The 13,245-nt window shown below is 50.7% G+C and overlaps 2 protein-coding genes across 2 annotated transcripts; both read right to left on the bottom strand.

The window, feature by feature from the left end:
• Nucleotides 1-27: 27 nt before the first annotated feature.
• On the bottom strand, nt 28-6,292 carry adamts1 (ADAM metallopeptidase with thrombospondin type 1 motif, 1). Its single transcript, XM_047014298.1, has 8 exons — nt 5,240-6,292; nt 4,032-4,372; nt 3,776-3,908; nt 3,188-3,645; nt 2,876-3,062; nt 2,509-2,687; nt 2,083-2,258; nt 28-1,971 (listed from the first exon to the last, which is right to left on the bottom strand). Exons 1-8 carry the CDS (start codon nt 5,859-5,861, stop codon nt 1,239-1,241), a joined length of 2,829 nt encoding a protein of 942 aa, XP_046870254.1. The 5' UTR covers nt 5,862-6,292; the 3' UTR covers nt 28-1,238.
• Nucleotides 6,293-8,381: 2,089 nt separating this feature from the next.
• On the bottom strand, nt 8,382-12,010 carry LOC124462705 (A disintegrin and metalloproteinase with thrombospondin motifs 5; the record flags this gene model as incomplete). The annotated part of the gene is made up of 4 exons (XM_047014290.1): nt 8,382-10,629; nt 10,795-10,970; nt 11,293-11,468; nt 11,672-12,010. Coding segments are annotated over 4 exons (1,370 nt in total), but the record flags the coding sequence as incomplete, so codon positions are not given.
• Between the last annotated feature and the right edge of the window lie 1,235 nt (nt 12,011-13,245).

Below are 13,245 nucleotides of genomic sequence, written 5' to 3'. Positions count from 1 at the left end.
CAAGACACATCACTCTGGAGACATTGCACAGGTCAATGCGATATTTTATTCATGAACCTAGGGACCATATATAATACTGTATAAATACTCTATAGAATCTACATCCTTCTGTTATTTCAATAATAATAACAAATAAAAATACAATAATATTAAAAAGCCACATGATTATATTTAACAGGCTGTACAAAAATAAATAATGTTCTGGATATTCTGTACAAAAAAAGGAACTCATTAGAAAAACATACCTTCTCAGAAGGCAGGAGAGACTTACTTATGAAGTAGAAGCAGGAGAGAAGTCTCACTATATCTCCACCCGCACACACCCAGCATACTTGTCCCTTACACACAAACCCTCTCACACTTCTTTGGTCAATTGATATATTCCCTCACATCGGGTGTTTATACAGGGGCACGATGACACGAATTTAGCATGTGTGGCTCAAAAAAGGCAAGAATGTTTGAGTAGCAGCGCAAGCCAATATAAGGATGCCGGGTGGTGTGACGTTAACCGATGTGATATGGGGATCAGGGAGTTCCATTTAAGCTCAATGTGTGGCTGTGAGACCATCCATTATTTCCAATCTCCTACATCTTAATCACCAAAACAATTTCATACACCTACATCATCTCCATACTACCTCCTCTCCTCTCAAAACGTCTGTCCAGTCCAGCTAGGACAAACAGCACACACACACACACACACACAAATAATACACTCAGACATAAACAACACACAAGCATGATGTGAGCATGTAAAGCAGCATGCATTTAGACAAAATAGAAAGAAAGAAGAGTCAGTCTATTCTTTCTCCACCTCAGTTATTCCAACTGGGAAGGGCGGGTGGGGGTGTGGGTGGGAGGGGGGCACAGTGTGCCAGTGTCGTGCCCCCCCCGGGTGCCCAGGGTAGGCAGCTGCAACAAGTCTGTGGCGTTGTGAGGTGGAAGAGCCAAGGCGGACCGAAATACTTGGTCTGTCCTCTAGGTGGCGGCAGTGAGGGCAGGAGCATCTCTTGGCAGTCTCACTGTGGAGGCGTCAGACCCCCAGGCGACCTGCTCCTCTCTGCGCAGGACGTAAACATTCTCCCGATAGGCCTGTCGGTCGGTTCAGACTGGCCGCTGCAGAACGGGTCAACAGCGAGGGACGACGGGAGTTCAGACATCTTGGTAGCTGGGCTTCAGGTGACGGAGAGGAGGGAGGAGGGGGTTGTGAACACGAGTCCCAGCAGTTCCTTCCTGTTTCAGCAGGCTCCCTGGTTGCACAAGTCCAGCAGGGGCCGCGGCCTGTCTTTGGGGTCGCAGCTCTCGTGCGTCAACGTGCGACCGTCCGGACCCACGCAGCGCAGCGGGCGCTTGCGGAAGCCGCGGCCGCAGCTCTTGGAGCACGCCGACCAGTCGCCCGGCAGCCAGTGAGGGCAGGGGTTGTGGCTGCAGGGGCGAGAGGGCAGGGGCCGGAGCTCCTCGGGACACTCCCCCGATGAGCGGCCCTGGGGGTCCAGACAGAGCACCTCCCTCTGCTGGCTCCCGCCCCCGCAGCTCTGCGAGCAGGGCCCCCACTCCCTCAGGGTCCACTCCGCCCCCACCAGCTCGCGGATGGCGTTGATGGAATGGCGACGGCCGCCGTTGGTGGGCGAGGCGGGGGCCGGCCGGGGGGCAAAGTAGCTGTATTTGACGCGCGGTCGCGGGGAGTCGCCCACCGACAGCACCTGGATGGTGATTGGCTCGGGCAGCGGCGCAAAGCTCCGCAGGCGCTCCAGCGTGACGGCCGAGCCGCTGTAGCGCAGGTGCGCCCCCCGCAGGGCGATGTCCGTCTCCAGCGTGGTCAGCTTGTAGTCGCCGTTCAGCAGGTACGTGCCGTCTAGGCGACGCACGGCCAGGTAGCTGTTGTCGTGGCGACCGCCACCGGGGGCGCGCTGCTTCACGTCCAGGTGGGTGGCGCCGGCGGGTATGGTGACAACATCCTGGTAACCGGGCCTGAGGAGACACAAACACAGGAGGGTTAAACTTCTGACAGGAAGTGCGTAGAATAGGCTGAGCTTATAACTGTGTGTGAGTGGCGGTGAAGGACATAGATGAAGTTCTCACCTGGAGCGCTCTAGAGAACCGGACACCTTCTTGCAGGTGGAGCCGTCCCCTCCACACACACCGCACTTGTCGAAGCGCCGGCTGGAGCCGATGACGCGGTCGCAGCCAGCCTTCACGCACTGGCCCTGCACACACACCGAGGTGGAGTCGGGACTGCAGGGTGTGCCATCGGCCACCTGGGGGCAGAAGAGAGACATATTCAGAATGTTAACGTCTAACCCAGTTTAAATAGTGAACGTCTGTTACGTCTGCTAACCCTTACAATCTGCAGCTATTGGGAGAGGGGGGGAGTTGTCGAGTGAATCAAATTCTGTCTAGGCTTTCAAGTGCCATTCCATTACAGACGATCACAGTTCTGCTCAGTATTGAGACGCCATGGATGACATTCTCTATCCTGCTGTACTCGGAATCTGATCTGAGTCTCACCTTAGGTTTCAGGATGGAGAAGTAGCCTGTGCCCTTGGCCCGGCACATCAGCTTGCAGCGGTCTTTAGGAGAGACACCAGCATATTTGGGCACCCACTCCACCCCGTCCCCGGAACCGAACGTCACCTGGGATGAGATGTCGTTGTGGGCCAGACACTGCTCCTCACGGAACGACAGACCTGCACGGAGAACAAGATAAAGAGAGGAGTAAGTTCATGTTGGCTAGTGTGTTAGCATTGGCTAGGCTAGGAGGCAAAACTGCCTGGATAAAAAACGATAAACAGCAATTGTTCATATCATGAATTTGTTATAGAAACTGGCTTTGTGTGTGCATTGATGCTCATGTTTCTTAGTTGTTTGTTCTTACCGGTGCTATCTGGGCAGATCTCTGTGTTGCAAGAGCGGTACTGGATCCTCTTGCCTTCGCAGTATTTGCCGCCATTTTTGGGCAGAGGGTTGTCACAGTCCCTGAAGGAGTACTGCACCCCCCCACCGCAGGTCCTGGAGCAGTCTCCCCACGTACCCCACACACCCCAACCTCCATTCACCGGCGTCTGAAACCCAACAGAACAGAAAGGTCAGACACAAGCTAGCTAGGACCTAGCATTGTTCATTAGCTCCAACAAAAACAAACACTTCCCCAAACCCAGGGTGCAAGCGTTGCTTGCGTGGTACCCACCTGATGGCGTGCCGCCTGGCTCTTGGTCAGACACTGGCCCGCTAGGCAGAAGTTCTCGTGGCCGCATGGCGTCCCGTCAGCCCAGGGGAAGTTCTTGGTCTGACACACCAGCAGCCCGTTGGAGGTGGTGACCGTGCACCAGAGGGCCGAGCATGTGGTGCTCAGATCCGGGCAGTGCTGCGACTCCTCGCCGAAGGTGAGACGGCACTGGCGGTCGGCATCGTAGACCGTGCCCGGCAGCGCTTGAGGCAGCACCTGGGGCTTGTGGGGCTTGTCCAACAGGCACTGGCCATGGCCATTGTCCAGGAAGGAGGTGACCATGAGGGCGGAGCATGGGGACCAGGGCTGCTGCTGGTCCAGGTTGGACAGGGTGGACGCCATCATGTGGGAGCCCCAGTGGTCGCCGTTGACGCTGGCGCACTGCTTGGCGTTGTCATGGGGCATGTTAAACACATGGCCTAAAGAGAGAGAGAGAGAGAGAGGGATGGGAGGAGATAAGAAGGTTAGGTGGAGACTCAGGCGAGGGGTGGAGAGAAGAGAAGGCCGTTTTTGAGTCCAGAAGGCCGGGGGCAGGGTAGGTTTTCTTACCCAGCTCGTGGGCCACGGTGAACGCCGCCTGAAGGCCGTCGTCCTCGATGATGGAACAGCTCCTGTCCGGGTCGCACACCGTGCCGACGTCCGCCATGCCCAGCGTGTCACAGGAGTGGGCGCCGCACAGGTCCTGCAAGAGGCGGCAAAACACGGTCACAAAACTGGCATCCTATAACCCCAACGGACAGACGCCAATGGAGACGATGGCGAGGTGAGACGTGAGGAAGGTGCCGGTTTGGAGTGTCGGGCTCACCGTTCTGGTGAAGAGCACCGCCGTGTCGTAGTGCTCCGGGTGGCGGTCGCTGGGCGGGTTGTGCTGCCGCTGCCACTGGCAGAAGTTCCTGAGGGTGAGGGCGGCGTTGGAGGACACCTGGGGGCCGTGCTCCTCCTCGTACACCACCAGCAGCTTCACCACGGCCAGGCTGATGGAGTTATGGATGGTGGGGTGGCGGTAGAGGCGCGAGGCCACCGCCATGATGGTCAGCAGGTAGGGCTTGAGGCCTGCGCCGTGGAACTCCGCCATGGACTGGTCGGCCACCAACATGATCTCCAGGAAGCGAGGTGTCGACACGAAACGCCTGGACCTGTGGTGGGCTGGGGAGAAGAAGAGGGAGATAGGTCAGTATAATTGACATGGTGGAAATGGTTTTGAAGGTCCTTATATTTGGGAGACTGCTCAAATATATTCTCTGTTTTTACTATCTCGACTTCGATGGACTATGCAATTTGGATTGTAACAGTCCATATGACTGAGGGACTTTCTAAAAAAACGATTATTTTCGCTATTTCCTGTTGGGTTGATTTCGTATTGTATGGTATTGAAGGCATGGACTGGGTAGAATCCTACGGAGAGGAATGAAAGCTCTGTGGGAAGCTCGAGTTCTCCGGAAGTGCCTGGAGCTGCTCGAGCTGCAGTGACTCAGCGTCACACCACCCCGGCCCCACCCACTAAAGACATTCCTAAATTGACCTTTTCTAGAGGAAACTTATGCGAGAGTGGAAAAAAATCCTTCTGGCCCGTGCAGCGTTCAGTAGGTACCAGGGGGAGAGTTTTACACGTCTCACTAGCCCCGGCCCCGACCAGTACCTCCCTCTTTCGGTCACTCCCCTACTTTCCTCAGCACCTCTCTCCCCCTTCTCCTCCCAGCCCGCCGTACTGTCAGTTCAGAGCCAATTCTCCGTTAACACTCGCAACGCACCAATGCGCTCTCACTATACAACTAAACTCCTAAAGAACTTTAAACTCATCATGCCTCAAAGATCTCCCCATGGCATTCTTCAAGACCCTCTGCATTTGATTCATTCGCTTATGACAATCCAAAATAGATATTGACAGTGTTTGGGATCAAATATAGCCTACCCTTTCTATAAGGCCAGCGAATCGACGTTTGAGGTGAGTTTACACCAAAACTTTGAGCAATTAGGTAAGTTTTGAGCAGTTTCCCCCCAGTTGAGACATACCTTTCTCTTCTGAGGTAGTGGAATCGGGTTTGACTTTCTTCTCGAGGTTCTCTGTCACCCTGTCTTCGTCCTCGTTGACCCCACACTTCGTGCTACCTTCCTCGGCTAAAGATGCCCTGCCCCTCCGGCGGATGGTGTGGAGGTCCTCTTCGGCGGAGAGCGCGTCGCTGAAGTTTTGGGGCTGGATGAAATATTCTTCCCCTTCAAGGTAGAATCCGCCTCTTAGTCCCTGGCACAGGTTAAGTGCAGCGGCAGAATGGGCATCTCCGTTGACTGTACCCGAATAGAAGCACCGAGACTCGGCGGCGCTGTCAGATTCCTGCTGGGTCTCCAGCTCAGGGCTACCCACAACATGGAACACAAACCCCGGGGCGAGGAAGGTCTGGTCCGGCTCAAGCTCCAAAACCATCTGTTTGCCAAATACGTCCAATCGATAGACCCGCATCTCCGACACTTTTTCTCGCTCCTCTACAGAAAACGTCCGCCACTGGTCGGTTTTGCCCTCTTGCCCGACTGGGTCGAGTCTAACCGGTATCACTGTGCTTTCTTCCCATGCGCTGTCCGCCGTGCTTACGCACAGAACGGCAATAAAACCAAACGACACGCACAAAAAGGACATCATATTCCTGTCAGATCCTCAAAAGTTAAAAAGAATATTCAAGTGTCTGCGTGGACGCAAGTAAAATCCGTGCACACTCCCCTCTAAAATCCGTGCACGCAATTTATAGGTATCTCCTGGAAGAATAGACGAAAATTACGCGCAAAGTCTAAAAAGAAAGAAATCCAGTGCAATGCCCATTTAAACGTGCCTGTATATTTTGCCGTGGTACGGTCTGTTGCAGTACTAGCCTACTTAATTCTTTATCTTCAAGTATTACAATTTCAGCAGTGATTAAATTCCAAATTCCCCGAGCGTAAGTGAGTCTTTCTGGATCTCTGAAATACTCAATAGTTGTTAGTTTCTTAGGTGACTTCAGGGCAGGTTTTTCTGCTGTCCCGTGAAGTATGCTCTGCTCTTGCCTTGCATTCAGACAGACCCCGGCTCTCTATATATGCTCCTCTTCGGGACCACCCCTTTCCTGAAGAACCTTTGATCTGTTAGAGGCGAAATCTCGTGCGCAACAAAACGCAGCAGTTGGAGACTTGCCATTATAATCAATCATTGGGAGTAGTAGGCTTCTGGCAGAGAATACGTTTTCTCTTTTAGTAGGCGGGACTTAAATCTTCGTTCTCCTCCATCTCCTTCAAATCTCAATTTACAATAGTCTTATATATTCTGTACGAACGTAACCACCTTATAAACTTAGGTTGCTCATTTGTAATGTAGTGATATCATGGGTTATGTGGTGACTGAGAGTGGAGACGGAGAATGGTAGGTCAGACATAGCAACCATGGGCTCCAGGGGCTCGAAAACTATCCGCATCTTGTCAATGCGCCGTGGCGGCTTTCCGTGGCTCAGAATGGGTGAACGGAGCGACTAGAGGCCGGTGGGTTCTTAAGGTGGAATTGCCACTGAACCAAACTCCCTCTCCATACAAACCACTGGGTCCGCAGCAGCTCTCTCCCCTTTCTCTCCCCCTCCCCTCGTTGTCCATTTCCTACACCGTGCATCAACTCTCTGTTCAGCTCCGTGACCCTGGATATTCCCAGGACAATCATTCCCGGATTACACGGCACTCAATGGTGACAGCCACATCATTTGTGAAATATAAAAGTTTGAATATTGGTCCGTGACACCCTCATAAAAATGATTAAAACAACAGTCTTATGGTATGGTCTTGTGAATGTAAAAAAAAAATAGTAAGAATATAGAGAAGTGGTAGTAGCCTATTTAGTTTGGGAACACCATGGCATTTCTCAGGGATTATGTGGAAAATCAATAGTTTAGAGATTAAGAACTAAAGACGCGGAACAAGTACAAGGTGGTCTTTCTAGAACTTTATGCAGAACTCATTGTACTAGACTTTAGTTATTGTTTCACAATAAAGCCAACTTTAAACCAATGTCATGCCTTGAAAAACGTGTGATACAAACATCGGGCTTAATAAATCATGTTTTCTGCACACATTAATTTAATTTCAAAGTCATGAGTAGGCCTACGTCTGGGTGGACCACCTTAAAGTGCAACAGGTCGTAGAAACGTAACAGTTTTGAGAACGTGTTGTCCAGCAGATGTCAGCCACGAGCCACGGAAAGGATTCCGTACAACTGTTGCGTTTGCTTTCTGAGTTTAGGTCGCCTTGGGATATACCTGGCCAACAAAGCCAGTAGATGGCGTTACAGCATCATATTTGAGCTATGTATTTGACCTGAGTTACTTAACCGTATTTTGTGAGGAAGTTGCTTTAAGAGCAGCCTCTGTTTACATAAGTCGCAGAGCTACACATAATGTGAATTAATGTTTGGTCCTATGCAGATTTGATAAAAATATGATTTAGAAATATCAAATGTTTCTGGACATTTCAGACTGATAATTCACTGTGCTATCTATGTGCATTGTGGTCTTTGATTGGCGGGAGATATATCATAACAATTTAATGGATGATTATACAATTGGTAGTAGAAAAAAGTGTCTTTCTTGTTCCCTTACTCCTCTCCCTCCATGATCATGGCCTTTATAATCATCATCACCATCATCACTATCATCATAATTACCATAGTCATCACCGTTATCTATGTCACTTACATATATTTCTGTGACTGATGTATTTATCTTATTAAAGAGATCAGGTGGTTGCAAAATTCAAAACTGTAACTGAGTTGATGTGATGAAGTGGATGACCTAATGATTGGATGAATACACTCCATTTTAGACCTACCGGTTGCTTCTCTGGCTCCACCTGCTGATGGTGGATGTGTGACCACAGATGTTCTTCCAGTGTGGGTATTGCCTCCCCTGCATTGACTTGACCAGTTCATCTTCAGTCCTATTCTAGATGGGAGTATGATCGAGATAGGGTATTCATCCATTGTTACATTTCCCAGATCAGGAACCTGCAACTCTGCTTTGTGTTCTGATATGCAAAAGAAGGCTTTCTTTAAATTCAAGATAAATGTGCTCGTCAAAGGTGAGCAGGAGTGGATTTAAATTAGTCAAATCATTGTAATCTTCAAGAACCAAGGAATGAATTGGACACAATTGTTTAAATATATAGATTTTATGTACAGATATTCATGTAGATTACTAAAAAACACTATTTTCTTAAAAAGGAATGATTCTGCACAGTCATATTCCTAGTTAAATAGTAATTATGATACAAAATTACCATAATAATAAATAAACTCATCACAAGTTTTCTTTTCACATACCAGTTGTACAAACAATAAATTACAAGTTCAGTGCTGTGTTTCTGTCGTTCAGCGAAAGGGGCTTTTCCCAAGACAGGAGTCAGATAGTGATGTTTACAGACATTTAGTATCATGTGGGCTATTAGGACCGTGTACTGTGTTTGGGCCCTGAATGATTGTGTGCTCTTTAATTCCATTTGATTGTGAATATATCTAGTATCTCAGGTGTTCTATGCTATATCTGTATTTCAATGAAACAGTCCCAAGCTACTTGGACCTATGTCTACATGATGTATCTGATGTGTGTGTGTGTCTTTGTAAGGGTGAAGTGTTACGAGGTATGTTGATGTGGTCAGATTTCCTCTTGCTGTTTGACTATTGGTTTTCTCTAGGAATCTTTTGAAAGGGTGATACAGTAGAGAGAGAGAGAGCGAGAGAGAGAAAAAGAAAGAGAGTGAGAGCTGTATCTGGACAGGTATGTCTGGTCTAGTTTCCCTCTTGCTGGTTTTGCGAGTATCCAGGGCACACATTGTCATACTAGCGAGGATAAGCGTTGTTCCTAAACAGACAAACTGACACACAGACAATATAGAGGCTAAGAAACACAGTGACAAATGGTGACCACCCCCTCGTACCCAGATACTGATACAACTGGAACTGAGGCCAGAGAACCGTCAGGATACAGAAGACAAAAACACTATTGGTTCACACCGCATGTAAGGTATAGTCATACACACACACACACACACACCCACACCACACGCACGCACACACACACACACACATGCACACACACGCACACACATGCACGCACCCGGAACCACACATATACTACTATCTAGTGTCAAGCTTAGCCCATGTAATCCCATGTTACTGTCCTGTTCAGGCTCAGGACAGTGAGTTTCTGTAGTCCATAGTCATCCATGCCTGGCAGTTTGAGAGGAGCAGTCAGTCTCTAGGAGACCTCTGTTGAGTCCCTGTGTCTCTCTCTCTCTGTCCCTGCTCTGACATCATAGCACCGTCCCTGTTCTATTGGTTGAGTGGCAGTACGGTCCAATCCCTGGTCTCCAGTCGTGGCTGTGCTCCCTGTCCACTTCCTGGTCTGAAGATGAATTGACAAATTGAATGCGGTGGAGATAGGAGAGGGCGGAGGGGCAGAGGGGGCTGGGTGGGGTTCAGAGAGCTGGATGAGAGGAGTCCATGTTTAGGAGTCCACACACACAGGACCACACACAAGCCAGGCTGTCACAATGAACCACAAAACATGGAACAGAGACACACGATACATGAAGTGGAAACATACATACACACTCAAGGTTTATTGGAAGTTGGGAGGGGGGGGGGGTGTTGTCTGTGGCTGGTGCCAGGCTCCGTAAATGTGTGTGTGCCCCCTCACCCACACTTTCCGGGGTCCTCGTCACCTCAGCACTTTTTCACCAGGCAGTGTTTGAAGGCAGAGGGGCGTGCGACTAGCGTGCAGCCCTTGGCCAGCTTGCCCTGTGGGTCCTTACACTGCACCGTGCGGCTCTGCCAGCCCGTGTCACAAGTCCTGGAGCAGCTCATCCAGGGGCCCGTCACCCACTGAGGCCCCGGGGCCGGTGTGGAGGGCCCGGGGCCCGTGGGGCTCAGGTCCAGCAAGGCGCTGGTGGATCTGAGCGCGGCGGTAGTGGTGGTGCTGCTGCTGCTCCTGGGGATGGTCGACGTGGTGGCGCTGGTGACCTGGGCCGTGGAGCGGGCGGGCGCGGCCGGGGGGGCAGGGGGTATCCGGCGGGGCATGAAGAAGCTGTAACGTACGTCCAAGGGCTTCTTGGCGTCGGTGGCCAGGATCTGGACCACCAGGGCCTCGCGGAGGGCCCCGGGGCCCATGCTGTGGAGCCACTCGTCCCTCTGGCTCCAGCCGCTGTAGTTGAGGACGGAGCCGTTGAGGGGGATGATGGTCTCGGAGGTGGAGATCATGAACTTGCCGTTGAGGAGGTAGTCTGACCCGGGCTTGCGCAGGGCCAGGTAGGCAGTGTAGCGCTGCTGGTCCTTGGCTTTGTGCTGGCGGACCTTGATGTGGGTGGAACCGACCGGGATTTTCACCACGTCCGTGTAGCCCTTACTGCAGGGGAGGGGGATGGATGGGCGGAGAGAGAAAAAGAGAGAGGTCGTATCGTCAGCCTTCACGCACAGCTACTTCAAAAGATAACGTCAAACGGTCCCGTCACGCATGATACACGCGCGGATTTCGAATCGAGCGACGCGGAGCGCGTTTGCGTCGACCCACCTTTTCTTGGTAAAGTTGCCCACCACCCGGACGCAGCCCAGGCTGTCCCCTCCACAGATGCCGCACTTGTCGAACTGCAGCTTGGAGCCGATGATGCCGTCGCAGCCCGTGCGCACACACTTCCCCTTCACACACACCGAGCTGCTGGACGGACGGCACTCCGTCCCGTCTGTCACCTGGGGGGGGGCGGTAATGTCGTCACGGACGTCGTCGCCATTCATGTCATCACTGTCACCACTGTCATCATGGTCATCATTATCATTGATGTCGTCATGGTTGCCCTCGCTATCGTCGTCATCCTTGTTGTCATTATCATCAGTATCGTATCCATCATTATCGCCCTTGTTGTCATTATCATCAGTATCGTATCCATCATTATCGCCCTTGTTGTCATTATCATCAGTATCGTATCCATCATTATCGCCCTTGTTGTCATTATCATCATCATACTACCATATTCATCATCATCATTATCATTATCATCATCGTCATTCTCACCCTCTGAGAAAACACCACGTAGTAGCCGGTGCCCTTGGCGCGGCAGGTCAGCTTGCACACGTCTTTGGGCAGCACCCCCGCGTACTTGGGGCTCCACTCCACGAAGGTCTTCACCCCCTTAGGGTCTGTCTGGGGGCCGTTCCGTACCTCGCACTGCTCCTGACGGAAACTCTTAGCTGCAGGACAGTTCCACCACACAGGGGATACGAATGGACACAAATTAGTCAGCACCTTCCTTGTTTGTTGTGGTTTCGGTTTGGGATTAACAATGTTGTTCTACGAATGTTTTTTTGCGCGTGTCTTCGTGTGTGTATTAGTGTGTGTGTTTGCGATAGTGTGTGTGTGGGAGCAGGTCTGGTCTGTCAGAAGCAGGACTCACCAGACACAGGGCAGGGTGTGACACTGCAGGACCTGTAGATGGCCCTCTTGCCGGTGCAGTAGCGCCCGTTGTTCCTGGGCGGGGGGTTGTTACACAGACGCTGGGCAAACTGCACCCCCCCTCCACAGGACCTCGAGCACGCGCCCCACGACCCCCAAGAGCTCCAGCTGCCATGGTTCGACGCCTGAGGGGGAAGAGGAGGAAAGGAAGGGAGGGAAGATGAAAGAGGGAGAGAGGAAGATATGAGGGCGTGGGGAAAGATCAGAGGGGAGAGGTGGATGAAAAGAGGGGGACGAGTGGGGAAAGGGGGAGAGAGAAAGGGGGGAAGATAAGGGAGGGCTATTAAAGTTACTTATCGAGCATGTTAGATGTCGGCTTGGCGGTCTGCCAAGCCACGTGAACGAAGGGAGAAATCAAACGGGAGAAATTGACGATGGCCTGGGGAGGGCGGCAGCAGCACTGTGACAACCATGAAAGTCATACGGGTCGTGTTCAGAGGCACATGAGCCTGCTCAGATAGAGAATCCCCTGCAGGCAGCTAGCTGCTAAAGCTAATTCACATGCTAGCTGCTGATGTTAGCTCACATTATAGCCCAGAGCACAGGGAGTCAGACCAGGATGCACTGGTCAGGACAAACATCAGTACGCCTAAACAAGTTTTAAACCGTTTTTTCGTCACCCTTAAAGGCTATTTTGGTTTCTGTCGACAGAGATTCAATTGTTAATCATATAATCCAGGGGTGTCAAACTCATTTCGCATCGTGGGCCACATACGGCCTAGGGAGATGTCAAGTGGGCCGGACCATTAAAATTATACCATACTCTGCTATAAATAATCAAAATATCATGTCTTTCTTCTGTGTTATCTAGTTTAATTGATATAAAGACCATATCTTATAAAGTCCGTCCAACCGCTTTAACAAGCAATGATCTCTTCGGTGGTGTAGTTGGTTAAAGCGTTGTACGACTACATATTGTTAATGCGAATCTGGGATCCCAAGTTCGCGCCCCAGTCCAGTGAATCTCGTAAGATATTCTTTAACTTTTACTGTGAGAAAATGACATAATTCTAAAGGCCTACGGATGTATCACAACATTTTAATGTGTGAGCACTAATATCAGATCAAAATGAACACATGTAGCCTTAATTAAATATTGAATAACGTAGGGTAGTCTACCGTCGGAGACAACCACTACGCCTCATTCAGCCAGTTTAAACGGCTGCTAGATGACGCTGTTCATTTTCAAAGCGCCGATAGTTCGGCTCTTTGGGCCGGCACAATCCGGAAGAAACCACCAAAATCCATGAATTGCAGCGAATTAAAAATATTAATTCCATGTCTTTTATGCATTTTTTCCACTTTCAAATTATCCTGCGGGCCTGATCGAACCTCCTTGGGGGCCGGTTCCGGCCCGCGGGCCGTATGTTTGACACCCCTGATATAATCCTTCATTACAGTGATAATAATACAAATATAAGACTTTCACACAAAGTTGGTGATAAAAACCTCAAATTAAGTGAAGACAGAGATAAATAGGCTGAACATGCTGGACATTGACTTGTCTGCCAAGAG

Source organism: Hypomesus transpacificus, unplaced genomic scaffold (genome assembly GCF_021917145.1).
Source record: "Hypomesus transpacificus isolate Combined female unplaced genomic scaffold, fHypTra1 scaffold_235, whole genome shotgun sequence".
In the NCBI taxonomy this organism is placed as follows: domain Eukaryota; kingdom Metazoa; phylum Chordata; class Actinopteri; order Osmeriformes; family Osmeridae; genus Hypomesus; species Hypomesus transpacificus.
Note: the sequence above shows the minus strand (reverse complement) of the source record. Positions and strands in the feature narration are given on the sequence as shown.

What these genes read in the sequence shown, in the direction of transcription:
- adamts1 (XM_047014298.1), bottom strand. Translation starts at nt 5,861, where the DNA reads ATGATGTCCTTTTTGTGCGTGTCGTTTGGTTTTATTGCCGTTCTGTGC. An exon ending in TCTCCATCCTGAAACCTAAG is followed by an intron (nt 2,259 to 2,508) that starts GTGAGACTCAGA and finishes TTCTGCCCCCAG; the next exon opens with GTGGCCGATGGCACACCCTG. An exon ending in GGTTCTCTAGAGCGCTCCAG is followed by an intron (nt 1,972 to 2,082) that starts GTGAGAACTTCA and finishes GTGTCTCCTCAG; the next exon opens with GCCCGGTTACCAGGATGTTG.